This window comes from Hyperoodon ampullatus (genome assembly GCF_949752795.1).
Source record: "Hyperoodon ampullatus genome assembly, chromosome: 13".
In the NCBI taxonomy this organism is placed as follows: domain Eukaryota; kingdom Metazoa; phylum Chordata; class Mammalia; order Artiodactyla; family Ziphiidae; genus Hyperoodon; species Hyperoodon ampullatus.
Genome location: NC_136926.1, coordinates 27,093,827 through 27,121,654, shown reverse-complemented (window position 1 = coordinate 27,121,654; position 27,828 = coordinate 27,093,827). Strand labels below are relative to the sequence as shown.

Here is a 27,828-nt window from a genome sequence, read left to right as displayed (position 1 = left end):
TCACTCGTTTTCATCCGGGTTCTGAGGGTCGATGATTTTGACGTGCGTGAAGGGGAAGAGCCCTTTGCGCCCGTTCACCTCGCCTTCCCACTGGCCGTTTATGTTCATCCTTGTGACTTTCACGATGTCACCCACCTGTAAGGGGGAGAAAGAAGACAAAGTCAGCGTTTTCTCTGAAAACTAAATCACACATGCTATTCCACTGAAAGGAACCGACACATTTTGTTCTTAGGACTCTCATTTTTCTCAGTGCTTAGACCTAAAATCAGGCTGTGGGCGTCCCTGGTGGTGCAGTGGTTAAGAATCTGCCTGCCAATGCAGGGGACACTGGTTCGATCCCCGGTCCAGGAAGATCCCACATGCTGCAGAGCAACTAAGCCCGTGCGCCACAACTACTGAGCCTGTGCTCTAAAGCCCATGAGCCACAACTACTGAAGCCCACGCGCCTAGAGCCCGTGCTCTGCAACGAGAAGCCACCACGATAAGAAGCCCGCACACCGCAAGGAAGACCCAACGCAGCCAAAAATAAATAAAATAAATTTATTAAAAAAAAAAAAAAAAGAATCTGCCTGCCAATGCAGGGGACATGGGTTCCAGCCATGGTCCGGGAAGATCCCAAATACCACGGAGCAGCTAAGCCCACGTGTCACGACTACTGAGCCTGAGCTCTGTAGCCCGCGAGCCACAACTACTGAGCCCGCACACTGCAACTACTGAAGCCCGTGTGCCTAGAGCCCGTGCTCCACAACAAGAGAAGCCACCATAGCCAGAAGCCCGTGCACCACAATGAAAAATAGCCCCTGCTCGCCGCAACTAGAGAAAGCCTGCGCACAGCAACGAAGAGCCAATGCAGACAAAAATAAAATAAATAAAATCAGGCCGTGCCGAAGACACAAGGTGCTACCAACAAGCCCAGGGTGCTTCTGCTCAGCCGTGAGAACGTGCTCTGAGGCAGCCTTTTCCCCCCAGATTGGCTACTAACTCCAACGGCACGGAATGAACACCCGACTCAAAACAGTTCAACTCACGCAAAAAGTGCATTAAAAGAAACAAAGCCATCGCCACCCTATCTCACAAGAAGGAGCTGCTGCTGCCAAGAACACCCTGTCCGCTGCCTCCCCTGCAGCAGCGTCTCCCAGTGGCCAGTGTCGGGGGGAAGGAAGCCCAGCTCAGAGAACCTTTTCAGACCAACCTTCCGCTTCAGGGTGGTAGGAATCCTACCTACGGCCAGAGGACAGGCACCAGCCAGGGGCTGCTTTGCTCATCAAGGGGAGGCAGCAATTTTGACTTGGATGTGGTTTTCAAATTGTCTGCAGACCCTGAGCTCTGAGGAGGTGCTTTAAACTCCAACAGATGTCAGATTGGGACTTCAATCTCGTAAACGTGTGTTTTATAAAAGTTATAATCAGAAGCAGTCAAGCACGTTCCTGCCCCATTACTCCGTGCTGCCCTGCTGGCTGCTGCTCACGTGCTTTCCTTGGAACGAAGCTTCTGTCCCATGTGTCTGATGGAAGGCCCCCGAGAATAGCAAGGCAAAGGGCAAAACACACCTCTCACCGCACGCAACAAAGTACACTCAGAAGTGAGCTGGTTGAGGGGGGTTAACACAAGATGGTATCTACCATTCACGTTATTTCCAATGTTTTCTGCCCATTGTAAAAGTTGACCACCCCCGCAACTACCTTAATTCTTGTAAATCTCATTTTACAAAACACCTTTATATTAAAAAACTTTTAATCTGACATCTATGGGGTTCCATGCAGTATTTCATTTGGGAAAAGGCATCTTCTGCTAAATCTGCTGGGCTAGAGAGCTGACTGCTGGCCTGGAGTGACCAAGGGCCCCGGAGGTCCCCCGGGGCCCCAGGCAGAGCCACACCTGCCCTTCCTGGCTCCCAGGCGTTCAGGTTACAGGGCCAGCTACTGCACTCTTAAAACCAAACTCCAGGCTCTAAGATGGCTCCTGGTCCACACGAGACGAGCCATTTGTATGGAAGCACCAGGACATCACTCGGCTCACGGGGGTGGGAGACGTGGTGCTTACTAGGTGACGCCGGTGCGAAACAGAGGACTGAACACTGTGCCCGTGCCCACCCAGTCTGTCCAGGTGGTGATTTCATCCTGACTTGTGCACGAAATCGAAGGCTCAGGCTGGGGAAGGGCTGGGGATAGAGAAGGAAACGCACCGCCAGCAGCTGCTGCGGGGGCCAGAGTTCGATTCAGCAGATGCTGCAGGTCAGCAACTTGGCTGTGTGGCCGCCTTTTCAGAGGGTTCTTGCTGCAGGGCTCACCCTTGATCCTCCACACACTCCACCCTCCTGTAAGGTAGGCTGGAGCAGGGGGGCCAGGGCAGCACAGCCCAGCTGCACGAAGACCCCTTGGCTCCCCAGCCACTCTCTGCCCTAACGTCGCATTCCTGCCCTGAGGTCTTCCCCACACCCTGCACTGCTGATTTCATCAACCCACTTGCTCACTGGGATGCTCGAACCAGCACACCAACTGCTTAATTCCCCAAACCTACTGTGGTCACAACACTTACATGGACAACAGCGCTATTACCAAATGGAACCTCCTGCCTTGTGGAGACCGGCTTACTCGGGAGTACTTGCCAAAATGACAACGGAAAAGTGTGTTATCCCCTGAGGCTCCCTGGTTAGAACACAGTATAACTTCAGTTTAAACTAAAAAAAATGGGGGGGGGGGAGGGTCCCTAAGTTCCCCGTCTGAATTCTGACTCAAACTCCTCTTATTTAGGAAAACTACAAATTCAACTTTACTGTAAGACGGCTTGTAGAGTTAGTCCAGTAATTAAGAATTAGATTTTATACAATGACAAGTCGCAAGACAAAAATAAATGCACTATAGTATTCAGATTTTTGTAGCCAAGTACTAGATATGTATATGAGAAAAACAAGGTATAAAAAGCTAACTACACATATTTATAAATTAAATTATTATATTTATTTTCAAACTTATGTCATCACTCAACTTTAACACCTAAGTTGGTGGAACAATTAAAATTTGAAGGTTAACAACTGGTAATTCTATTTTAAGACTTGTATTAAAAATTAAGTTGTAGAATACTTCAGTGGAAAAAAAATTACAACTGAAAAGACATGTTTTCTCTTGTTTTGCCTTAAAAGGAAATAAAAATTTTGGGGAAAGAATAAACTAATTTAATATAAGAGTTAAATTTTAAAATGTCTTTAGTAGACTTCTAAAATACAGATTGTTTTAAGATTAGTGCTTAGAGTTCAAGTATTGCTCCCTTTCTCCAAGTAACAATGTTTTTATTCATAGGTGGCAGAAAGAGAAATGTCTTTCTTATTCCTAACTAGGATATCACACCAACGTTCCTGATAATTAAGAATAAATTCATATTCTTCGAAGTGTACCAAACATTTAGCTCTGTAATTTGTATATTCTTTTCCTACCACACAGAAGTCATAAAAGAGGAAAACTCTGATTATGACCACATTGCTATCTCTAGTGAAGATATTTGTCAGATCGGATCCAAGGAAAGCTCTACTGCAGATGGAACCTTGAGCTGCAGGGCAGACTGTGCAGAAATCACAAAGCTGAAGATCCAAGGGAGCTGAAGTCAATGGGGATCTGCAGTCATGACTTGTGTCCAATCTGTCTTATTCCATTAAAAAAAATATTTAAGCACAAACTTAAGACATGAGATGAAACTCATCTAACACAAAAATTAAGATGGGGCCTAGGTGAGCAGAGAGAATCCTCTGCAGGCAGGAGCTGCTGGGATACTACAAACCCAGGCCCTGCAACCACCCCCACCCCTACCTCCCCCAGACCCTTGGCCTCCTCAAGTCTTCACTGCAGGAAACAGCTGTCTCATGCCTGGAGCAAAACAAGGCTACCGATGTGGGGAGCCTCACTGGCACATTTTCTCTCCAACATATGAGAGCATGTTCTTTCCTTATTTCCTTTTCAGCTAAGAAAATGATTACCTGTCTTTATTTTTAAAATAATGAAATAGGAAAGAAATGAAAATTCATGGATATAAAACTACTGACACCATTACAAAATGACTTACGGAAAATACAATATAATCAATGTACTGAAATAAGTATAAGGAAAGGCAAGGACATGAGACTTCCCTGGTGGCACAGTGGTTAAGAATCCACCTGCCAATGCAGGCGACACAGGTTCCAGTCCTAGTCCGGGAAGATCCCACATGCTGCAGAGCAACTAAGCCCGCGTGCCACAACTACTGAGCCTGCACTCTAGAGCCCACGAGCCACAACTACTGAAGCCGTGCGCCTAGAGCCTGTGCTCCGCCACAAGAGAAGCCACCGCAATGAGAAGCCCGCGCACCGCAATGAAGAGCAGCCCCCTCTCGCCACAACTAGAGAAAGCCCGCGCGCAGCAACGAAGATCTGATGCAACCAAAAATAGATTAATTAATTTTTAAAATTTCCAAAAAAAGCAAGAAAGAAAAGGCAAGGACAAATAAGAGGGTGTGTGCGTGCGTGCCTGTAAAGAAGATGTGGTGAGCAAAGGGGAGAGGGACCAGGTGAGCTAACGCCCAGGTGGACGCTGTGGTGCAAAGGGATGATGGCCTGAGGGTCCCTGGGCAGTCTGTAGGTAGGCCTGCACTCAGAGCCAGATCAGACTCTGACAATGACGTTTTTTTTTAAAAAAAAAGACTAAGGCCAGAATAGCTGAGACTAAAAAGAAACAAATATAATGCAGTTTTGGCTGATAGGTGCTGTTGGTAGATGTCAGGATCAACGGCTTCTCCCCAAGACTGAAGTTTTTGTTTGCTCCACTCATTTGACATCCTACAAAAAATACTTTGGGAATTCTGTCTTTTATCTATGCTTTTCTATCTTCACCTGGACTCTGGATGCCCAGAGTGCATATATTTTGCCTCAAGTTTGTAATCTTAGCCTGCCTTAGCTGATGTTTGATAAATGTGCAAGAAAAAATCTCGCCTTCCTGAAAACCTGGCCCCAGCAGCCCTCTCCCAGATTCTGTTTGAGCTTATTCCTCCAGTCCGGGAGCCAGGAACATGCTGAGACCTCTTGCTAATGCCCCCTCCTCCAGGTGCCCCCCCACAACTGCCTGGCTCTACCAGCCCAGCCACCTTCCATCCCCTGCCACCTTCGCCATTCAGCCCAGCTCCCAACCCCTCCTCTCCCCCAGCCTGGCCCCCACCTACCACCAAGGAACTCCTGGGGCCCAGGTCAATGGGCCCAGGTCAATGGCCCTGGGCGAGTCCCCTCCCGCTGATGCCCTGAGGCACCTGAAGCAGGAGACTTCACCTCCCTCTTGCTCCACTGCCCCTCTGCTCCATGGGGGCTCCATTCTGCTCCCCCTCGTCCCCCACCCCCACACAGCACTCTCAGAAGGAGGAGGCTGGTTTCGCTCATTTTGCATTCCATGTCGCAGGGCTCTTGTAAACTTTCCAGGGAAGTCTGCAAAATCAGGGAAAAGAGAAAAAACGACAGGCTGCTGTCCATACGTGCTAGAGACAGATGGCCAAGTAAGCAGCAAGGTTCTGAGGACAGAAGTGACAGGCACAAGGGCCTAAGGACAGTAGAAGACAGACCTTTTGAAAACATAAAGATAATTAGGTCACTGCTCTGCCTTTGAACCCCCAACACCATTTATTTGCACAAGAGCAACATCCAAATTCCTGTCTCCAAGGCTCTGCCTCCTCTGGTCCCTGACTCTTCCTATCTCTGACCCTCACCCCAATCACAGTGGCTTCCTTTCAGTTTCTCAAGCCTGCCAAGGTCTTCCCCAGAGATGGGCTGTATAACAGATGCAGGGACGTGATGTACTGGAAGTGCGACCACAGGACTACACAGCGTAAGATGTTAAAAACCATGTTCCAGGCTACTGCCCAGCACCGCCAAGCTGGTCCTAAGAAACCCTGGATCTCTGCTCTGCTTCCACAACTGAAGGAACATAAGCAACCCTGACCAAAGTCAAACACATCTTAAGGACAATCCCAGCTCCCATAAACGGCCTTATAAAGCTGCACACACCGCCACTGAGAGCAGGAAGGGCTCTGGGCGGCCGCCACTGGAGATGGGCTGGATTCTGTACTGTGTACTCAGGACACACCTGAAACTAAGATCTAAGATCTACAACAGCGGGAGGTAAGCAGTCTCTGCTTAAAGCAGGTTTAGGGTGGCACCATGCGGTGACTCACGCTATGACCTTTGGAGTGGGGCAGGGCTGGACTGATGTCCTGGTTCTGCCACTTTTAGGGCTACATTACTGTGACAAACTGTTCAAGTTGTCCAAGTCTCCGTTTCCTTTTGACTTCGGAAGGTTCTTGCAATAATTAAAGGAAGCACTAAATGGAAATGTTAACCACAACACCCAGCGAAGTAAACAGTAGCTGCTATTGGCATAGAGATTCCTGAGTAGACCCAGTCCCCACCCCACGATCATGCCCCCGACCAGCTGTCACTGTCCTCTGGCTGGTTCCGGGGAGAACTGGAACCAGCAATGGAGAAGCACTGTACTAAAGTGGGTTTTCAACCCTGTCAGTAACAAGGGTCCTCTCAAAACCGACGGGGGATGGGAAGGATGCCTGTTAGAGAGAGGAGACGAGGGGAAGGCCTGGAGACTCAAAGTCTGATATGTCACTGTGAAGGGTCCCAAGCAACAAGGAAGACCACGGGAGGATGCAGAGGAAGGTGCCAGAACATCCCACCCGCACCCCTGCCAATTCACTCCTGACTCTGATGGTCTTCACAGGATACCTTCTGCTAATTCTGCCTAATCAGTTCAGTGAGATGTGCTGCACATTGATTGCAGTTCCTACCCTCTTCACTGTGAGACAGACAATAAATAACCCACTGTCTAGACGTGGCAGACACTCAGCAAATGTCTGTTAGATGATAAAAACAGTGCAAAAAGCGAGTGGCTGAAAAGCAGTATTGAGTCCACGTTGCAGAGCACAGGGGCGAGGACGAGGCCTTAGCCTGAGGGACCCTGAGTAGCAGAGCCCGGCTGGGTGCAGCCCAGGAGGGTAGAAGGGCTGGGAGACTTCTGATGGCCACCTGACCATTAATGCCACACTCTGGCCTTGCAGGAGCCCTCACATGTCAAAACACAGCCCGTCACTCCTCGTGCTGTTTTCTACCTCAGTTGAAGGCCCCCTTCCACGGGGCCGAGCCCGAGAACACCACACATGGGACGGGCCTGGCTGTGGACTGGCTTCTTCCACGGCTTGACAACACAGCCCCTCGGGTCCAGGGCCCAGCACGGTTGGGAGCTCTCAGTGCTGGTCCAGTGCCCTTCCTTGGGCTTCATGGTAGAAGGGCTGAGCCCAAAGCAGCACTCACTTTGGAAGGCAGATAAATCTTGAAGTGGTTGGGTACCAACTCAGCACAAGGACCACTGTGAGCCTGGAAGGTGTGGCCAACCCAATCAACAGATCGAGAAAACATTCCTTACGTCCTTATGTCCTTTACTGTCACCCTGTGACAGTCCTCCTCATGATAAGAACTGCCAGCACACTGGGGAGGGTTTGCTTCAACCCTAAGATGGAGCACACACTAGCAGGCTCCGTTCTGTGAGGCTGACACGAGGGGTAGGAAGAGGGAGATGCCAAGAGGATACTTCCTGATGTGGCCATGGTCTCCTGGAGCCCTACCTGTCCCGAGTGGGAAAAGGAGCTCTGGAAATTACTCTGCCACCTGTCTTCTGGCACCTGATTCAAAGAGCAGTCTTCCTTGCAGGAGGCCCCAGCACTGGCTGCCACAGCAGCTTTCTGCTTCCCCAGTCAGGCTCCATAAAAACAAGATCAGGAGCGCAATGGGTTACACTGGAGTCAGAAGTCCTAACTTCGGTGACAGGAATGGGTCTCAGATATTAAACATCCTCAAAGTATATGCAGAACTATATGTAAATATATTAATATATGTTGTTTTTCTGGAGAAAGAGTCCACAGCTTTCACCAGATTCTCAAAGGGGTCCATAACCCAAAAAAGATATAAAACAAAGCAAAAACCCACGTGCTACAATCACCAGGCAGCTTTCATCCTGCCGTTTGTGGCTTTCATTCGTTCACTCATTTAACGCATGCTGAACATCCATGTGCCAGGCCTGGAAGGACACAAAACAGAAAGAAGCCCTCATGGAGCTGCCTGGGCCCTTTGCCTGCTCTAACACCGCCCCGTGTGCTCTGGGCACCCGCACCTGAATCAAACCTTCCGTGTCCATGTGCCCTGAGCAGCCATCAAGTGGCCTCACGTACCCTCACCTACAACCGGATGCTACTGACTGGTGTTTTTTTTTTTAATTGATCGATTGATTGATTGATTGATTGAATTTATTTTTGGCTGCGTTGAGTCTTGGTTGCTGCGTGCGGGCTTTCCCTAGTTGCGGTGAGCGGGGGCTACTCTTCGTTGTGGTGCACGGCCTTCTCATTGCAGTGGCTTCAATTGTTGCGGAGCACGGGCTTCAGTAGTTGTGGCTCATGGGCTCTATAGTGCAGGCTCAGTAGTTGTGGCGCACAGGCTTCGTTGCTCTGTGGCATGTGGGATCTTCCCGGACCAGGGCTCAAGCCCGTGTCCCCTGCATTGGCAGGCGGATTCTTAACCACTGCATCATGAGGGAAGCCCTACTGACTGGTTTTTAATATTGAAGACTCAGTCTCTTTAAAATTGCCATTATCCTTCAGGGTAGTAACTTGGTTCAAGAGGGCTACTTACTGGTTAACACTTCTTATGAAAACACAGGGGTTTTATTTTAGGATGAGTCAGGGGTTAAAGATATGCCATGGTGCAAGAGAAGGTGGGCTATGGAAAGGAAGAAGTAAAACCATTCACAGATGACCTGATCCTGTATGTAGAAAGATTCCAGAAGAAAGCTATTAGAGCTAATAAAACTCAGCCAATTTGCAGGGTACAAGATCAACACACAGTATCAGTTGTGTTTCTATACACCAGCAGTGAGCAAATAAGAATGTAATTCCAGGGAACTCCCTGGTGGTCCAGTGGTTAGGACTCGGTGCTTTCACTGTCGTGCCAGGTTCAATCCCTGTTGGGGAACTGAGATCCCGCAAGCTGCACGGTGCAGCCAAAAAAAGAAAAAAAAGAATGCAATTCCATTTACGAGAGCATCTAAAAGAATAAAGTAATGGAATATATTTAACCAAGGTGATAGACTTGTACACCAAAAATTACAAAACACTGCTAAAAGAAATTAAAGAAGACTTAAATAAATGGAAAGATATCCAGTGTTCGTGGATAGGAAGACAATATTTTCAAGATGTCAACACTACCCAAAGTCATCTACAAATTCAACACAATTTCTACCAAAATTCTAACAGCTATTCCCCCCCCCCAGAAATGGAAAGGCTGATCCTCAAATTCATATAGAACTGCAAGGCATGCTGAATAGCCAAAACAATCTTGAAAAAGAAGAACAAAGTTGGAGGACTCATACTTCCTGACTTCAAACCCACTACACAAAGCTATGGAAATCAAAACAGTGTGGTCTTGGCACACAGACAGACATATGGATCGATGGAATAGAATTGAGAGTTCATAAATAAACTCATACATCTCTGGCCAACTGATGATTATTATTTTTTGCCACATCTTGCGGCTTGTGGGATCTTACTTCTCCAACCAGGGATGGAATCCATGCCCCCTGTAATGGAAGCACAAAGTCCTAACCACTGGACCACCAGGGAATTCCCTGGCCAACTGATTTTTGAAAAGGGTGCCAAGTCCATTCAATGGGGAAAGAACAATTTCTTTAACAAATGGTACTGGTACGACTGGACTTTCTACTGCAAAGAAAGAATTTGGACGCCCATGTCAATCCATATACAAAAATTAACTCAAAATGGATACACAACCTGAATGTAAAAGCTAAAACTATAAAACTCTTAGAAGAAAACATGGGGGTAAATCTTCATGACCCTGAATTTGGCAATGGATTCTTAGGTATGACATCAAAAGCACAAGCAGCAAAAGATAAAATAGATAAGATGGACTTCATCAAAATCAACAATGTGCATTAAAGTACACTGACAAGAAAGTACAAAGACAACCTACGGAACGGGAAAAAAGTATTCAAAAATCATACCTCTGATAAGAGTTTAATATCCAAAATATATGAAAAACTCCTAAAACTCAACAACAAAAACCAAACAGCCCAATTTAAAAATGGGCAAAAAAAGTAAAATAAAATAAAAATAAAAATGGGCAAAACTCTTGAACATTTTCCTAAAGAAGATATAAAAATGGCCAAGAGGCACAGAAAAGACACTTTAACATAATTAGTAATTACAGAAGTGCAAATCAAAACCACAAGATGCCACTTTATAGCGAGTAAGATGGCTATAAATTTTAAAAAGAAGGAAAATAACAGGTGTTGATGAGGATGTGGAGAACTATGGATTGCTTGTGGGATTGTAAAATGGTGCAGCCACTGTGGAAACAGTTTAGTTGGCCTCCAAAGTTAAACAAAGAGCTACCCAGCAATTCCACTGTTAGGCATATACCCTAGAGAACTGAAAACAGGTATTCAAACAAAAACTTGTAGATAAATGTTCGTAACACTATCCTCAATAACCAAAAGGTGGAAATAACTAACAACCATTACCTAATGAATGGATAAACAAAATGTGGTCTCTACCCATACAATGGAATTTTACTTAGCTATAAAAAGAATGAAGATACTTGCTATAACATGGATGAACCTTAAAACATTATACTCTGTGAAATAAGCCCAATCCAAAGAACAAATACTTTATGTATTTGTATACTTTATTATATGAGGTATCTAGAATAGGCAAATTCATACAGATAGAAGGTAGACTAGAGGTTACCAGGGCCTCAGGAGAGGAGGGTGGGGAGTTATTGCTTAATGGTTATAGTTTGGGGTGAGGAAAAAGTTCTGGAAACAGTGATGACTGCACAACACTGTGAATACAATTAATGCCACTGAATTGTACACTTAAAAAGGGTAAATTCTGTTATGCACATTTCATCACAATTTTTAAAAAATGAATAATTTAACATGCCAAAGACCACTGAGTTGTACACTTTAAATGGGTAAATTGTATGATATGTGAATTTTATCTCAATAAAGCTGTCTAAAGAAAGACTGTGTGGGCTGAGTCCTAGCTCTACCACATACCAACTATGAAACTGTCAACAAATTAAACAAACCTCAAGTTCTAAGTGCATAAAATGGGGCAGCTATGAGGATCAACTAAAATATTCTCTGTGAAGCCCCTAGCTGATGGTTCTCCTTACACAATAGCTATTACCACGTATGGAAAACTGAGGTTAGCTTAATGACCAGGCTGGGACTGGCCTTGTCTGAACCACACTAGGGCCCCACTTTCACACTATTCTTACTCAATTTATATAGTAAGAAAGAGGAACAAAACCCTTTAAAGAATATTCTCTAATTCACAATCCAATGAGAATATGATATGCTAGAAAAAAAAATGTTACCTTAGGTACAGAATTCCTAAAACTGGATGCTGTTAAGGACAAGTGACATGTCAACGACAGAAGGATGGAGAAGGAGCCCAGCAGCCCTGATGAAAGTCCTTAAGAAGGTGGGTGTGTAGGGCTTCCCTGGTGGCGCAGTGGTTGAGTCTGCCTGCCGATGCAGGGGACACGGGTTCGTGCCTTGGTCTGGGAAGATCCCACATGCCACGGAGCGGCTGGGCCCGTGAGCCATGGCTGCTGAGCCTGCGCGTTCGGAGCCTGTGCTCCGCAATGGGAGAGGCCACAACAGTGAGAGACCCGTGTACCGCAAAAAAAAAAAAAAAAAAAAAAAGAAGGTGGGTGTGAGCTTGTAGGCATCTCTGACAAGCCTTGGTGAGGAGGGGAATCGCTGAGACAGAGCAGCCCCCTCACACTGGGAGGCTATGCCTCTGACCCTTACAGACCTCCACAATGCAGACCCGACATCACTGTGGGCACAGAGTTCCAGCCACAGGAACTCACAGCTGATCCCCGAGAGCAGAAAAACACAATCAGCACTGAGGAAACCTAGATTTGCTTTGTAGATAACTTCCTCTCAGTAAATAGAAGCAGCGATGAAGAAACTGCTAACGCGAACACTTAATTCTAACCAATGAAGCAAAAGCAACTGGTGGAAGCAGAAATCTGGGAATTCTAGGCCAGTCAGTGAAGGAAGTAGTACCACGGGTCTTAGGAAGGTCAATTCAAAAGATTGAGACCAGATGCAACTCAATGTCTAGGGGTTTTCAAAATGGGGAGCAGACAACCCAAGAAATGTAAACAACACAATCGCAGATGACCCCAATGGGAGTGAAGAGCAGGTTTCTTGAGCATGCTGGTGAGCTCACAGAAAAAACATGCACCACAGATGAAAGGATAGCCTCATGCTGATAAGGACAGATATCCAAGTGCTGACCAAACACACTGGCAAACAGGACCAGTCCAGTGCTGGTCATCTGCCACAGAGAATTACATCCCAGAACACTCACAGGCTTATGAAGGGTCAAGTCTCTTGGTTTTTGTTCTAACAGGGATGATGGCAAATTCTATGAAACACAAAAGGTGAGCTTGAGATCAAACCTGGACAAAATTCTGGATGCAATTAGCAGACAGATGGTTTATGAGCATTTAGAATGGGAAAAAGGGTCTCCGGAAGGCAGCATGGGCTCAGTCAGGGACCAGTCACACCAGACCAACCTCACTGTCCTTTTTTAGATATCAGACATGGATCAGGAGAGGCTGCAGAGAAGGATCTGGATCGTGCATTTATGAAATTTGCAGATAACAAGAAACCGAGGGGGTGATCAACATGCTACCTGATGTAATCAGGATTTTAAAAGACCAGAAGCATACAGGTGGGTAAGACCGAAAAACCAAAACCAACAAAAACCTCAAGAGGGACAACTGCAGGGGCCCACACTGAGCGAGGCAGGTACAGGACAGGGATGAGGTGGCTGGTTTCTCCCTGGTGGGAGCAGAGACCATGTCATGAGACCGTGTCCCAGGCTCCACAAAGATGGGCCCTCTGCGTTGCTCCCCGCTGCACTCCCCACTCCTGCAGCCACATCCAGGCACTTCAGGAAACCTCTGCTGAAGAAGGGAATGTTTTTGGAGGTGTCCATGATGAGGCTGAGGTAGGAGCTGAGGCATCATGAAGACAGAGCTAAAGACCACCCCACTTGCCCTCCTTGACTCCATAGATCCATCCCCACTCCCTCCACACCTCACCTGCAGCCCCTACCCCACTTCACCACTGTTCCCTTAGCCCACACCACGGGGCACTGCTCCATGAGGCTCCATTCAGACTCCTGGCTGTGTGTGCCCAGAGCTAAGTACAACTCTGAAGGTGCTAACAAATTTCTGCCCTTTTCTAGTCAGGGAAGTATACTGGAATATGAGTATGGGAGACTGATATTATAGGGAGACTCAAGCATTTGCTCTAAATTACTTAAAAATCAATCAATAAAAAGGTAAACTGCCCACCTGCAAACTTCAGAACCTCTAACAGTTGTGAGAAACCAGAGATTTCATGCCTCAATGAAGGCCACAAGAAAATTGTTCACCTCCTCAGCTTAGCTCTCTGCTGATATGGTCACAGCTCACGTCCAAGCTTTTGTCTTTTGCCCAACACACCCAACACTCTCAATGACCTGCAGCTACACAGCGGTGTCCTCTTGTTCCTGCAAGCTCTTCCTTCTGCTGGGAATGCCTCCTCCCACTTCACCCAGCTAACTTCTAGTCATCCTTCAAAACTCAGTTCAAGGGTCACCTCCTGCAGGAAGCCTTCCCAGACCAACACCCATCCACATTCCCATCTCCTACCTCCATCTCTGCTCCCACCTATTCTGTGCTATCAGATCACTTACCACACTGCTGGTTTCTGCCTCTAATCTTTCATTAGGTGGCAAGCTCTTTGGTGGCAGGACCCTACAAGGCACCCCGCACAGGTTGGATGCATGAATGGATGATTAACAAACATACATCAACTCTCAGAGCCAGGGTGACTTTTAGGCTTAGAGAATTTGAGAAACGTGCCCAAGATCACACCAGGAACAGCTGGGACTCGAATGCGGGCCGCTGTGTCAGAGGACACAACTTGGACTGCAGGTTATTTTGTAATGACCACAGCATCCTTGCTCCAAACATTCTCTTCTGCCAACGATCTACCTTTGGAAAGGCCTTCGCCACTCCCCACCACCTGAGAACACCCCTGCTTCCCAGGAGCCCTTCCAGCCCTGCTCCACCAAGGGCACGGGAGGCTCCCCTTTCAAACCAAATCCCAAGGATAAAGTCGCTTCCTGAAAAGAGGTAAGCAAGAGAGCAAAGTGTCTAAACAAAGACCTCTCTTAAAATATCTCTTCACGTGCAGGAATGTTCTTTCAAAACTCAAGTTTTATGAAAAAACCTTGTGAACTAACTCAGGAAGTAAAGTTCACCTGAACCATCCTCACTTTGTAACACCATCTCAAGGGGAATAATGAAGCTTCAATTACTGGCACATTTTGTCCTACTTGTCTCACCTTTCTTATTTTAATTTTAATACTTTTCCTGGTAACCTAATTGCAACAGTCCCAAGAGGGGACTGTTTTTAACAAGATCCGACAGGCATCAGTTTTAGAAGATAACATAATTCACAGACATACTTATTTATGGCATAGCTGAAAGTCTCATTTAAACACACAGCACAGGAAATACCATGAAGTGGAATTTGGCAAAGGTCTACTTCTTGGGTCCACTAACACTCTAATCACCTAAGGCAGCCTTTCACAAGGCTGACACAGCTGGGCTGGTGTCACGAGGAGGCTCGGGTGTGGAGATCCGTCTCTTGGGCCCTGAGGCTAGAAGAGCAGTGTTAACGGCGGAGAAGATGGGTTATCTTCAAATATGCTTCACGAACCAGGCTCCTTCTCCTCACCCCGGCCTCCCTAAGCCACCCACCTATGTATCCACTCCCCAGGCTCTGAGTGATCCCCTCTACAACCCCCTGTGCACACTCCAAAGAACACACATGGGAGACAGGGGTTTCTAAACCGCACATCTTAGAGCTAGAAGTCAACACACAGGCGTCCCAAAGGGAGTGAGGCTTTAAATCCTGGCTCAGGTAAGAACCCACGTCCTGACTTCCTTTACGGGGCTTGGAATTCTGACTGGGAGCCTGGACCCCCAGGATCTCACCCTGGTGTGCCAACCGTCAGCTGCATAACACAAGTCTAAATCCTAGCTCCCCACTCCCATGAGGAGACCAGAGATGTGGAAGTGCTCCCAGAGCCTGAAACCACTAAGCAAACTGGAAGGTATTTAGAGCCAACACCCCAAATTATTTTAGGGTGCTGAGGTGTGTACCATGCAAGGGCAGGTCTGTGTGGGGATGAGAAGGCCAGCAGGCCTACTCAGCCAGGCCTCCATCTGTGGAGAGAGCCTCTCTGGTTCCCTTCCTGTTCTTCCACTGCGAAGTATAAAAGCACCAGGTCCTCCCCAGCCCCCGTCCCTGCCTCAGATGCTCTTTCCTTAGAGCCAACATGAGAGGAAGAAGTAACCTCAGACTCTGAACCAAACCTCCAGGTGTAGTTCACTTGGGTATTACTCTTGGTCCAAAAAAACCTGAGGATAACCAGTGAAAAAAACACACACAAAAATCACAGCTCCCTTTGAATCTGAGGGCAGGCTGCTCTGAAGCAACAGGCCCCATGACTTCATCCTCCTGCCATGCACCTGGGCTGCCTCCCAGCTCTGCCCTGCTGTGACCTCGGGGTGAACACACATGGAACAAGCAATAACTTAATCTCAGTTTCTCTAACACACGTGATGTAATGATACGAAAGAAGAGTATAAAACCGTACTCATATTATAATGATACTTACACTGCAATGTGTGATTCACAAACCATTTTTATAAGTTATCAATAAATGAAAGAGCTGGAAACTGTGGTACCAAATCCCATATTCTAATACAATAATATTTAGGGCCCACCTCACTTATGTAATTTATATAAATTTATACATCAGTAAAAAAGTAACACAAAAATATATGGGACCATTCTTCTAAAAATATGTATTTTTAGAGAATTCCCTGGCAGTCCAGTGCTTAGGACTCCGTGCTTCCACTGCCTAGGGCACGGGTTCAATTCCTGGTCGAGGAACTGAGATTCATGGAAGCCATGGCCAAAGAGAACAAAAACTGAGTGTCAAAGGACCCAAAGAACCAGCCTTAGTAGATTTTACCTCTAACGCCAGGGCGGTCTTGTCATAAGCACAGGGCACTCTTTTCTGAATTGCTTTTGCAAAGACAGGTCCATTCTGTGTGGATGGCAAAGGGCTGACCGCTGCCCCAGGAGTGCTGGAAACTGCAGGCAGAGGAGCCGTGGTCTGAGGCTGAGCATACGCGTGAGCAGGTTCTGGGATCCCGTAACTGTTGGAATTCCTATTCCCATGCTTTCCGTGTGGCGAGGACCTCACAAGCTTTTCCACATAAGGGACGGGAATCATCCCCACCCGGCCATCCTTGTTCCGGGCACTCCACCACTGTTCTTCCGGCTTCTCTATTATCACCAGGATCTCACCCTTTTTAAAGGGCAGGTCTTCGGCATCATTCCCAGGAAAATCATAGAGAGTTCGTACATATTCCAGATTTTCTTCTGCTGTAGGCAGGCTGGGTGCTGATACAGATCCCATTGGTGGGCTCGGATACCTTCAGAGAGAGAGAAAATTAAGAGAAAAATCTTACTCTATATCAGTGTTTGCCAAACTTTTAAAATAAACCAATTAACTCAATAACAAATTATTTCCCTCTCCATATTCTCAGTCATTAAGAAGGTCCTGTCACACTGTTTTACCCTCTGTAGTAGTTTGTAATGCAATCGAAGTTAATATCCTGAATATTAAAGTTAGGTGCATAGCACCCCTCCCACATATCTCTGTTTCATAGGAAGCTTTTGTTTACACATACAGACACCTGGTCTGAATTTTTTAAATTATTTTTAAATCCCCAGTAAGTTCAGCTGCCTCCTTCCTTAGGCCCATCACAACCACCACACACTCTTCCTTCTGGTCCTAATCTAGGGCGTGCACCCTGCACACTTCCCCGGGCACCCAGAGAGATGACAAAGGCCTCTGTGCCCCTCAAAATATAAAAACCAGAAAAGGGAGTATATACTTGCATTATAATTAAAAAAAACAACAACAACCCATACTGCATCTTGTACAGGAATCATCATCTGAGCCTCCAAATGAAAACGTGAAAATTTTCATGGAAAAGCTCAGACGCAAGAGCTCTCACCTAAGCATCACACCCCCGGCCACCCGCTCTCGGAGCTCCCCTGTGAGTCTGCCCTGCACACCCGGAACCACCTAGAGTTGGTTAGAAAAGCACCATCCCAGGCTTCCCTGGTGGCACAGTGGTTAAGAATCCGCCTGCCAATGCAGGAGACACAGGTTCGAGCCCTGGTCCAGGAAGATCCCACGTGCTGTGGAGCAACTAAGCCCATGCGCTGCAGCTACTGAGCCTGCGCGCCTGCAGCCCGTGCTCCGTGAAGCCACCGCAATGAGAAGCCTGTGCACCTCAAGGAAGAGTAGCCCCCGCTCTCTGCAACTAGCCCATGTGCACAGCAACAAAGACCCAACACAGCCATAAATAAATAAATAAATATTTTTTTTTTTAAAGGGGAAAAAAAGAAAAGCACTGTCCCCCTTCTCTTCAGCAACACCCCATCTGGAATGCCCCTCTGCAAGAGAAGTACAGAGGTCTCTCTTCACCTAAGAAGTGTTTTGGAAAGTTGCGAATACATGAAGTTTTGGGAAAACCTATTTTGCTGTTAGCATTTCCTCCCCTTAACTTTTTTGAAGCACAGAATCTACACCAGAGTAACTTCACCCAGAGTCTCCACCTTTTTAGGGGGTGACGCCTGCAGAGTCATCACCAAGGCTGGCTCTGGAGCAGCCCGAGGGAGAACGCTGGGATAGCGCCTATGCCTGCCTAACCACTGACTACAGTTGTTTTGTCTTCCAGTAGATGACGGCCATTCCCTCCTTTTCCCCCAACTAATGACCTAAAAAGTTGTTTCACATAACAACATCATCTCCTAAGTTGAAGCACTTTAATTTAAAAAAAAAGTTTCTTTTTAAAAAAGTGTTACCATGTTACAACATTCAGCAAAAAAAAGGAAAACAAAAGAGAAAAAAATCCCACGGTTCCTGCCCCAAGGTAGCTACAGTTCTCCTTCCCTCCTCCCTCCCTGCCTCCCATCCACCTACTTTACGGCTTGCTTTTTTTTTTTTTTTAAACATCTTTATTGGAGTATAATTGCTTTACCATGGTGTGTTAGTTTCTGCTTTATAACAAAGTGAATCAGTTATACATATACATATGTTCCCACATCTCTTCCTTCTTGCGTCTCCCTCCCTCCCACCCTCCCTATCCCACCCCTCTAGGTGGTCACAAACCACCTAGCTGATCTCCCTGTGCTATGCGGCTGCTTCCCACTAGCTATCTATTTTACGTTTGGTAGTGTATGTATGTCCATGCCACTCTCTCACTTTGTCACAGCTTATCCTTCCCCCTCCCCATATCCTCAAGTCCATTCTCTAGTAGGTCTGTGTCTTTATTCCCATCTTACCCCTAGGTACTTCATGACCCTTTTTTTTTTTCCTTAGATTCCATATATATGTGTTAGCATATGGTATTTGTTTCATTCTCTTTCTGACTTACTTCACTCTGTATGACAGACTCTAGGTCCATCCACCTCACTACAAATAACTCAATTTCGTTTCTTTTTATGGCTGAATAATATTCCATTGTATACATCTTCTTTATCCATTCATCTGTTGACAGAAACTTAAATGCTTCCATGTACGGCTTTCTTTCTTAAGAGTCCCACGTACAGGACTTCCCTGGTGGCGCAGTGGTTAAGAATCTGCCTGCCAATGCAGGGGACACGGGTTCGAGCCCTGGTCCGGGAAGATGCCGCATGCCACGAAGCAACTAAGCCCGTGAGCCACAACTACTGAGCCCGTGTGCCACTACTGAAGTCTGCACCTAGAGCCTGTGCTCCACAACAAGAGAAGCCACCGCAATGAGAATCCCGCTTGCCGCAACTAGAGAAAGCCCACGCACAGCAATGAAGACCCAATGCAGACAAAAACAAACAAACAAACAAACAAATAAATTTATTTTTTTAAAAAAAGTCCCATGTACGCATGCCAGGGGCAGTTTTTCTGCGTTTCCCCACTATACTGCTCTTGCTTCATTCGGTGAGCCTGCTGCAAACAAGCATCCCTGTGTTTCTGAATGCTTCTTCTTTCTCTCTATTACCATCTTCACACACTCTTTTGAACTTAATTTCCCTGCACTGTATTTCTTGTAAAGCCTAGATTCCTGGATTAAAGAACAGGAACGTTTTCACGGCCCTTGGTACATTTTGCCACACTACTCTCCAAAAGTCTTTCTTTGTAATTTGGCGAAACTTACATCTTTTTAATGTAAGTGACTAGCTTCACAGTAGTCAGGATACCTTGGTGGTTGGAGTGATTTAAAACCTCAAAGGCCTTATTACTTATTAACAACCTGACAACAAAGGGGCAAACTGCTTACTATCAGTATATCTAAAAAAGAGTGAGCAGGAACAGCAAAACAAAGAAAAGGCTGACACTTATACCTCCATCGGGGACTGCCTGCAGTCTTGGCAGACAGTAAATTATTGAAATCCCCATAGCAATCCTGGGAGGTACAATGCTTTCCACTTGGATTTGCACAAGGCAGTGTCCTCACTCACAGCCTCTCAGCTCGTCAGCCGCAGGGACAACCCGTGGGTCTCTCAGGTGTCTGAGAATTAACACTGTGTGTGAAACACCCACAATAGTTCCTGACCAGCACTAAGCACCCCATCAGCTCCTCACCCCCCACCCCTGAAAGTACACCCCTGATCCTAATTCAAGGGCCACGGAGATTCTGTGAGAGTTTGGGTCACACTATACAAATCTCAGATACTTCACCAAGAGCACACTTGGTTCCACTGCAGATGCCTCCAAGGGTTATTTTACTGTTTATACAGTTAAAAGTTAAAAGCAGTTCCACAGATCGTGAGAACACTAGTACAGCTTCAGTAGGGATTAACACTAATGACATCCATTTACCCATGTACTCACTGGCCTTATTATGTACTAAGAACTTGGGGGACAAACAATGAATTAAAACCAAGTTCCTGCTCTCAAAAGACTGCAAACTTAGTAGCGACAGAGACTGGAAGGCAAATGAGAGCACCAAGTGTCATTCATGTGTCCCACAGAAGCTGACGGGGTCAAGTTCTGCTAAGGGTCAGAACAGGCAAGGGGATGGCGCAGAAAAAGCCAAAGACTAGCCCCCTTTAAAGCTGAAAGATTTCGTGGGAGACAGGCTTATGCATTCTGATTCTACATCAGAAGACTCAGAGGCCCAAGGGTTCAAACGCTCCCTTCCCAGCTTCCCCACAGCTCGCGGGGCTGGCTGGTTCCCACAAGCAAGGCCAGGAGCAGGCTGGCCGGCACACATTTGAGGCTTGCTGGCTACATATGGCCTTTGTCAGATAGTCTTCTTTTCATATAACCCTTAAAAAAGTAATGACCATTCTCGGCTCCAGTACACTATACAAAAATTATCTGTGAGTCTGGCCAAGGGGTCCACAAACTATGGCCTGCAGGCCACCGACCTACCAGCTGGTTTTACAAATAAAGTTTGAGTAGAACCCAGCCAGGCCCGTGCGCTCATGGGCTGTCTGTGGCTGCTTCCGCAGTACGAGGGCAGAGCTGAGTGGCTGGGATGGGGACAACAGGGCCCACAAAGCTTAAAGTGCTGACCAGCTAGCCCTTCACTGTGAGCTGGCTGAGGCCTGGTCTAGATAGCCGAGGCGGAGCTGGGGAGGGTGCTCGTGCAGACCTGACAAGAGGGAGGACAGCTTACACTTTCTCCACTTCACTGCTACAGTGACCTGGGGCTCCTTTCCTGATTCGGCACACGCACAGACATCCCTAAATATGACAGGAAATCAACCTCCCAGCCACACCCCTAACAAATTCAAAGCCCTCCACTCCCCATTTTCTCAAACTCGTGTATTCATCAAAATCCCCTGCAAATTACACATTAGTCCCACTGCAGAGATGAAAGCATGATGATGCCAGGTCAGAAATACTTAACATATTAGACCCCACTGCCCAAAGAAGTAGGAAACATAAAACTGGAACAACTCATTGTTTCTCAATTGTTTCGCAATGTGTTCCTTCATCAGGACTGTAAATAGCATCCAGCATACACACAGTTTCCCAAGCCCATCAAGCACACCAGACCCATGCTGCTTCTTCTCCCTCTCCCTCTCTCGCCAACTCTGGAAGAGAAGACGCTCCTCAAGGAATGACAATGAATCTCCCTCCTCCTTTGGTTAAAAGCATTCTCAGTTGCATGTATAAATCACAGATAAAACATTTTCTTTAAACTTCAGCTTTAATGCCTTCTATGCTTACAATCACCTTATTCCTGTTAAGGAAGCAATACAATCAACTTCTGGCAGGAGAGAGTTTCAAAGGTCCTGTTCTAGTTTTTAAAGGGGGTAACATGGATATGGAAGATTTTCCTTATTATATACAGGTATATACATACTCTTGTGTATGTATGAAAGATTTCACAATAAAAAGTCGGAAAACAAAACAGATGGTAAAAGAATCAATTCCAAGAAGACTAGCTAAGTACCCATCTGCTCAAAGTGCTTCCGGCGCTTCTTATCCCTTGGTGGCCCTGAGCACGGAGGACTCTCCCTCCATCCCTGGCTTCGCACCTTCACCAATGGCTCTCTGTCGGCGCCTGCTTCTGCACCTCCATCCACAGCTTCTCCACCTCTGCTCATTCTGCGGATTCCACCAAAGCTTAGACCCAAATCTGTATATTTGGCCCCCAACCCTCTTCTCGTTAACAAACTCATCAGACTGCTGAACCCCACGTGGCTTCCCTGTTGAAAACCATCAACCCCTCCCCCCCATCCCTCCTCTCCATTCTCTCAGAGGCACCATTCAATCATCCCTGAAGCCACAGCTCTCCACTCACCTACAGGCAACTGCCCAGCGATGGCTGTCGTCGGCTTCCACCTTATATTTCCAACACAAGAGATCTCAGTTCAGCTTCTCACAATCCTTTCCCCTGTAACAGCCCTTAATTAACCCCACACTCCAGACTCTCACCACCCCGCCCACACCAGTTTCTAAAAAAATAAAACTGACCATGACAGTTCTCTTCTTAAAAACGTTAGAGGGCTCCCACTACTAAACTCATGTACAAAGCAGAGGCCCTTCACAGTTCAGCATTCTTAACTTCCTAGCTTGCGGCCCCTCACTCACAGGAACCACACCTGTGCCTTTCCCAGCACCTCTTCTACCTCATACACTTGTTCTTACCCTTCAAGAACCAGTTCATGTGAAGTCTGAAAGAGAAAAACAAATACCGTATGCTAACACATATATATGGAATCTAAAAAAAATAAATAAAAGGTTCTAATGAACCTAGGGGCAGAACAGGAATAAAGATGCAGATGTACAGAATGGACTTGAGGACATGGTGAGGGTGAAGGGTAAGCTGGGACAAAGTGAGAGAGTAGCATTGACATATATACACTACCAAATGTAAAACAGATAGCTAGTGGGAAGCAACCGAATAGCACAGGGAGATCAGCTTGGTGCTTTGTGACCACCTAGAGTGGTGGGATAGGGAGACACAAGAGGGAGGGGATATGGGGATATATGTATACATATAGCTGATTAACTCTGTTACACAGCAGAAAGTAACACAACATTGTAAAGCAATTATGCTCCAATAAAGATGTTAAAAAAAAAAAAAAAAAGAACCAGTTCACAGAGCACCTTCCCTTTCAGGCCCTGCCTGACCCTTCAGTTGACCATCCTTGCTTTTAAGTTCCCACGGTATTCTATTTTCATTTGTTCAGTATACTGAGCTTCTCAAAAGCTAGGGCCGTGGTTTACTTCCATTATATGACTTGAGTCTAGCATTGGGCTTTGGGATACAGTAGGCCTCAATATATTGAAATTCCTGCTGAAATTAAAATGCCCAAGACACAGGGAAGCATTTCCCCTAAGCCTGGGTTAAATCTGTTCCACAGACAAGGAGATCCCGTGTGCCACCTGGTTTGCTGCTGTCCAAGCCTCTTCGCCTCACCACCACAGAACTCACACTCGGCTGTCGTTCCCGACCAGCTGCACATGCCTGTGGGTCCCACCTTACTCCTTGTGATCTCAACTCCAACTCCAGGATAATCACCACTGCCCCCTTTCACTTATCAGAAAGAACTAAAATATTTTAGCCTGAAGGAACCTTAGCACCTTAGAACCTAGTCCAACTGTTCAGATCAAGAGCAGAATTCTTAGATTAAAAGTTCTCTGAATTTGAGTCTTAAACAAGAGAAAGGTCACAAAGCAAATGGCTATCAGCACTTTACGTGCTGTGCCGTGGGAACACAATTCTCACCTGGGCGAGACTCCATTCCCAGCGTAATGACGTTTATGGATCCCATCTAAATTGAACTTAGGTGATTTAAACTATTGGTAAGAAGAAACTCAAAGGTTTATCCACAGTGTCCAATTCTATGCTAACCAAAATCACTGTTAATCCTTCTCCCCTACTCCTAATTATAAAAGTCCAAAAGTTCCCTTAAACATTCAGACAGGGGCCGTGGGGGGGAGGCATGGCCATGCTACCTGGGGTACCCTCCGGTCCCCCACGGTGTGGCCTCTGTGGCACACGTGTGAGGGTCCCCTCGGGATGCTCAGGTTAGGCTGCACATCCTTCCTCCGCCCTCCCACAGCTACTGTCTGTATCAGATGACATGAATTTGGCCTTTTAAATAAAGTCTCAGTAACCAGGAAGCTCCTCAAGAGCATGACAGGGACTGCTGAGTCAATGTTAGTTCCATATTACCAGCACATGCAATGAGCAATGTCTGCTGAGTAAAAAACAGGGTTTTCTCTATGGGTCAACTTGCCTCAGTTTTTCAACTTTTACTTCTCATGATTTTTCTCCCAGCCATCATATAGCTACATAAGCTAGAACTGGAAAATTTTATAAGCAAAGCAAGCTACGCAAAACACACTTTCAATTTGCTAAACCGTAGGAAAATGTATGTCATAGCTAAACTAAATCCACTCAGAAACCTGAAACACTCTGTTGTTAAACTGGAAATAGCCTCTATTAAAACAGAAACAAAAAAACCAGTAGCGCCTACCTGAATACTAACTATAACCTAATAAACAGAATCTTAAAAGCGTTTATACTCAAGTAAAATGGAGGTGAAAACCACAAGGTTTCTGTTTATCAAATGATTTTTAATATAAAAATTACACCCATATGCAGATAAAGAATCTTTTAGGGTCATTCAAAAGTCAAAAGCCACTGACATACCTTTCGTGTTTAAATTTAAAATCTAAGACAGAAATGAATACCACAGACAAACTCAAAAGACAATAAGATAACCCAGAGAACAGACAGCTACAAATATACCAAGTCATCTTTGTCTCTTCCTTTCTCTTCCCCATCATCCCCCCTCCCACCAGCAACTTATTTTCAAACCACAGCCATCACTCAGTCTACATAATGTCTCTATGATGGATGGATGGGCGACTCATCAGTCACCATCATTCTGACCTGGATTGCAGTAACAGCCTCAGGTCACTTCCCGGCTTCAAACCCCTTCCATGGCACCCAATTTCCTGCCTTTGACCATTACCTGTCCAAACTCTTCTAGATCTGCATCTCAGAGCCACACTCACATCACATTGCTGTCTTTCCGAACCCAGAACTTTGCATAAGCTCTCCCCCTCCTCGCCCAAGCCTTGCTCCTCCTCCGTTCTGCAGTTTCTCTGACCTCTGCTTTCTCTGACCTCACCACCTCAGGTAAGTCCCTTCTACTAGATCCTTTCAGCCTAGATTGATTTCCTTCATAGCACTCACAAATCTTGTAGTATTTTATTTTTCTACTTTTCCGTCTGTCTCCTCCACTAAAATCTAAGTTCCATGATAGAGAAAGCATGTCTGTCACCCCTCTTTCCCAGTACCCACCACTAGAACATAATTCTCCTGTAATATTTTTTTTTTTTTTTTTTTTTTTTTTTTGCGGTATGCGGGCCTCTCACTGTTGTGGCCACTCCCGCTGCAGAGCACAGGCTCCGGACGCGCAGGCTCAGCGGCCATGGCTCACGGGCCCAGCCGCTCCACGGCATGTGGGATCTTCCCAGACCGGGGCACGAACCCGTATCCCCTGCATCGGCAGGCGGACTCCCAACCACTGCGCCACCAGGGAAGCCCTCCTGTAATATTTGAATAAAAATATAAAATTAAAAGTTAAGGAGCATTCCAATAAAAAAGATCAGACTAGCGCAAAACAAGCACCAGACGTTAAATTCTGAGGAAGTCATACAGTTGTGACCTTTCACTAAGCAAAACAGACCCCCAAAAAGAACTATTAGCCAAGGGGCATGAAAACTCTGGCTTCAGGAGCTCAGTTTTGAGGCCAAAAAAGCTAAACCACTTTATTTATCCTGTCTGGAGTGTGAAAATGCATCGTCCTGATTTCTGCATTTGGCCAAGGCTTGCCTGGCGTTGTCTCCTACAGTAGGTAACACATCAACCAAATCCTCAGGAGAGGCAATCCAGATTCTGTGTGACAAAGTAAATCCAGCCAGGATCTGATTCAACCAGCACTGTGACAGCCCTTGGAAACAGCAGGGAAAAGGAAAAACTAAACTACAGCAAAATGCCTGGGGCAGAGGGCACAGAGGAGAAACAATCAAGGCTGAACTCGAGGGGGTCAGGTAAAGGCCCCAGCACCACAGGGAGGATTTCCGCAGGTGAGAAACTGGTGGAGGGAGGCGCTCCACGGAGGGCCAGCAGTCGAACGAAGGCCCGCAGATGTGCATGGGTGTGCAGGGCTGGCTCCCGGGAAGGAGGATGAGAGGTGTGAGGGCAGGCACCACACTCACAAAGTTACAAGGGCACCTGGGAAGACGCCTGAAGGGGAAGTTTGGGGTCGTTTCTGCGGGGAAGCCGCTGCAGCACAATCCTTTTTCTCCACCCAGAAGGGGATCTAGTTATTCACTCACAGCTGCATTATAGTACCTGTCACCTCAAAGTAAGCACAACACCTGGCACACAGCATGGTATGCTAAATGCCTGAAATTAATGATATAATTCACCTCCACAAGCTAGGAAAGTAATTTACTTAAACGTATTTAATATCTCATTACTGTGGGTTCTATGTGCTGAAAGTTGACTCCAGTCACCAGTACCTTCGGGGACCTGGAGGTTTCACCAATCAGATTCTTTTTGGTGTCTAGGTCTTCGTTATACACTATCCGATTTATAATCACGTTCTCACCAGTTTTTAAAACCCATTTACTTCTGCAGTTAACCTCAAAGTCATTCCACTGTCACGTTGTTCCTTCTCTATATTCCACAGAAGCAACACTGAGGCGTCCAGTGGGTGCTCCTTAATTGATATAATAGCTTTTAGTGTTTAGAGCTCAGAGTAGCATCCTGTCAGAGAATCTGTAAAGTCAGAAACATCTCATCCTGAAAAATCTGTCCTTTTTAAACAAATGTTTAAGAAGTCAACTGGGCACTGAAATACCGTTTACTTTTAAAATTCTAGACAATCTCTTCAGCTCAAATTTGGCGTAATTTAAATAAAAGAAACCTCTAGCAAAATATTGATTAAGGCAAATAATCAAATGAAAAGAGGATGCCTAATGATCGGTGTCACTCCGGGTTAACTTTAAAATAGATACTAAGTCATTAAACTTAACACAAAAAGTACACCTGAAATTCAAGTAAGATAGAATTAAGATGAGTGTCATTCAAAAAATTCCCTTAGTAACATTCTAGCCTCATTCCTCCTTGGAATTTAACCAAATGGATTTCCAGTCTATGGACGGTCCAGCTTGGGGGGAAACTGTTAAAAAAAAAAAAAAAAGTCTTCGTTGAAGCCAACGCACCTTCTTTTACAATTTTTGTAATTAATGTATTATAAAATAGATGCCTAGGTTATTTCAAACTTGGCACCAGGGTATCAATATATACTTCTGATATTTCACAGTTAAAGGTATTTGTTTCTAAACGCTAAAGCATTTTCATCTGCCCAGTGTTCCAAAACCTGCAGTCCAGGAGGTCTTAACCTGGAGTTCAAAAACCCTGAAAGGTGTGCAAACTCGTGTGTGCTTGCCGGGGTGGGGGGGTAGGCTAGCTTCAGAGTCTCAATCCGTGGCCCAAAAAAGGTTTAAAAAACAACAACAAAACTCTGCTTTAGCAGGGTAATTAAACCAACAACGTAACGAAGGCAAAAAGCGTCCATTTTCAACTAGGCACCCGCAACTCAACACATTTAAGACGCACCACTTCATCAACAATGACCCAGATCCTGACACTGCCTTCGGTTCGGAATGCCCTCCGGAAAGTAACCGGTTCCGAAAGGGGGGCCACGGGTCCAGCCCCGACCCCCGCCCGCACACGCCCTCCGCGCACCTGGGCGCCGGCTCGATGAGCGTGGTGGTGTCCAGGTAGTGGATCTTGTAGAACTCCAGCAGGGCCGGCAGGTGGTCGAACTCCTGGTCCCCGATCTTGAAGCGGCGGTTGGGCAGCGAGTTGATGATGTAGTGAGACACCCGCGAGTTCTCGGACACGGACAGTACGTAGTCCCCGGGGCAGGTGGACGAATCGCGGACCAGGAACACGCCGTGGCGCTGGCCCTGGAGCCGGGTCTGCGCCTCCTGGCGAGACACGGGCCCCATGTACCAGGCCGAGCGGTCCGAGGAGTCGAACCTGGCGGAGGACAT

General features: G+C 46.4%; 1 protein-coding gene across 1 annotated transcript; it reads right to left on the bottom strand.

Moving 5' to 3' along the window:
* Nucleotides 1-27,828, bottom strand: CRKL (CRK like proto-oncogene, adaptor protein; the record flags this gene model as incomplete). Its single annotated transcript, XM_079717434.1, has 3 exons — nucleotides 1-135; nucleotides 16,201-16,666; nucleotides 27,518-27,828. 3 exons carry the CDS (start codon nucleotides 27,826-27,828, stop codon nucleotides 1-3), a joined length of 912 nt encoding a protein of 303 aa, XP_079573560.1.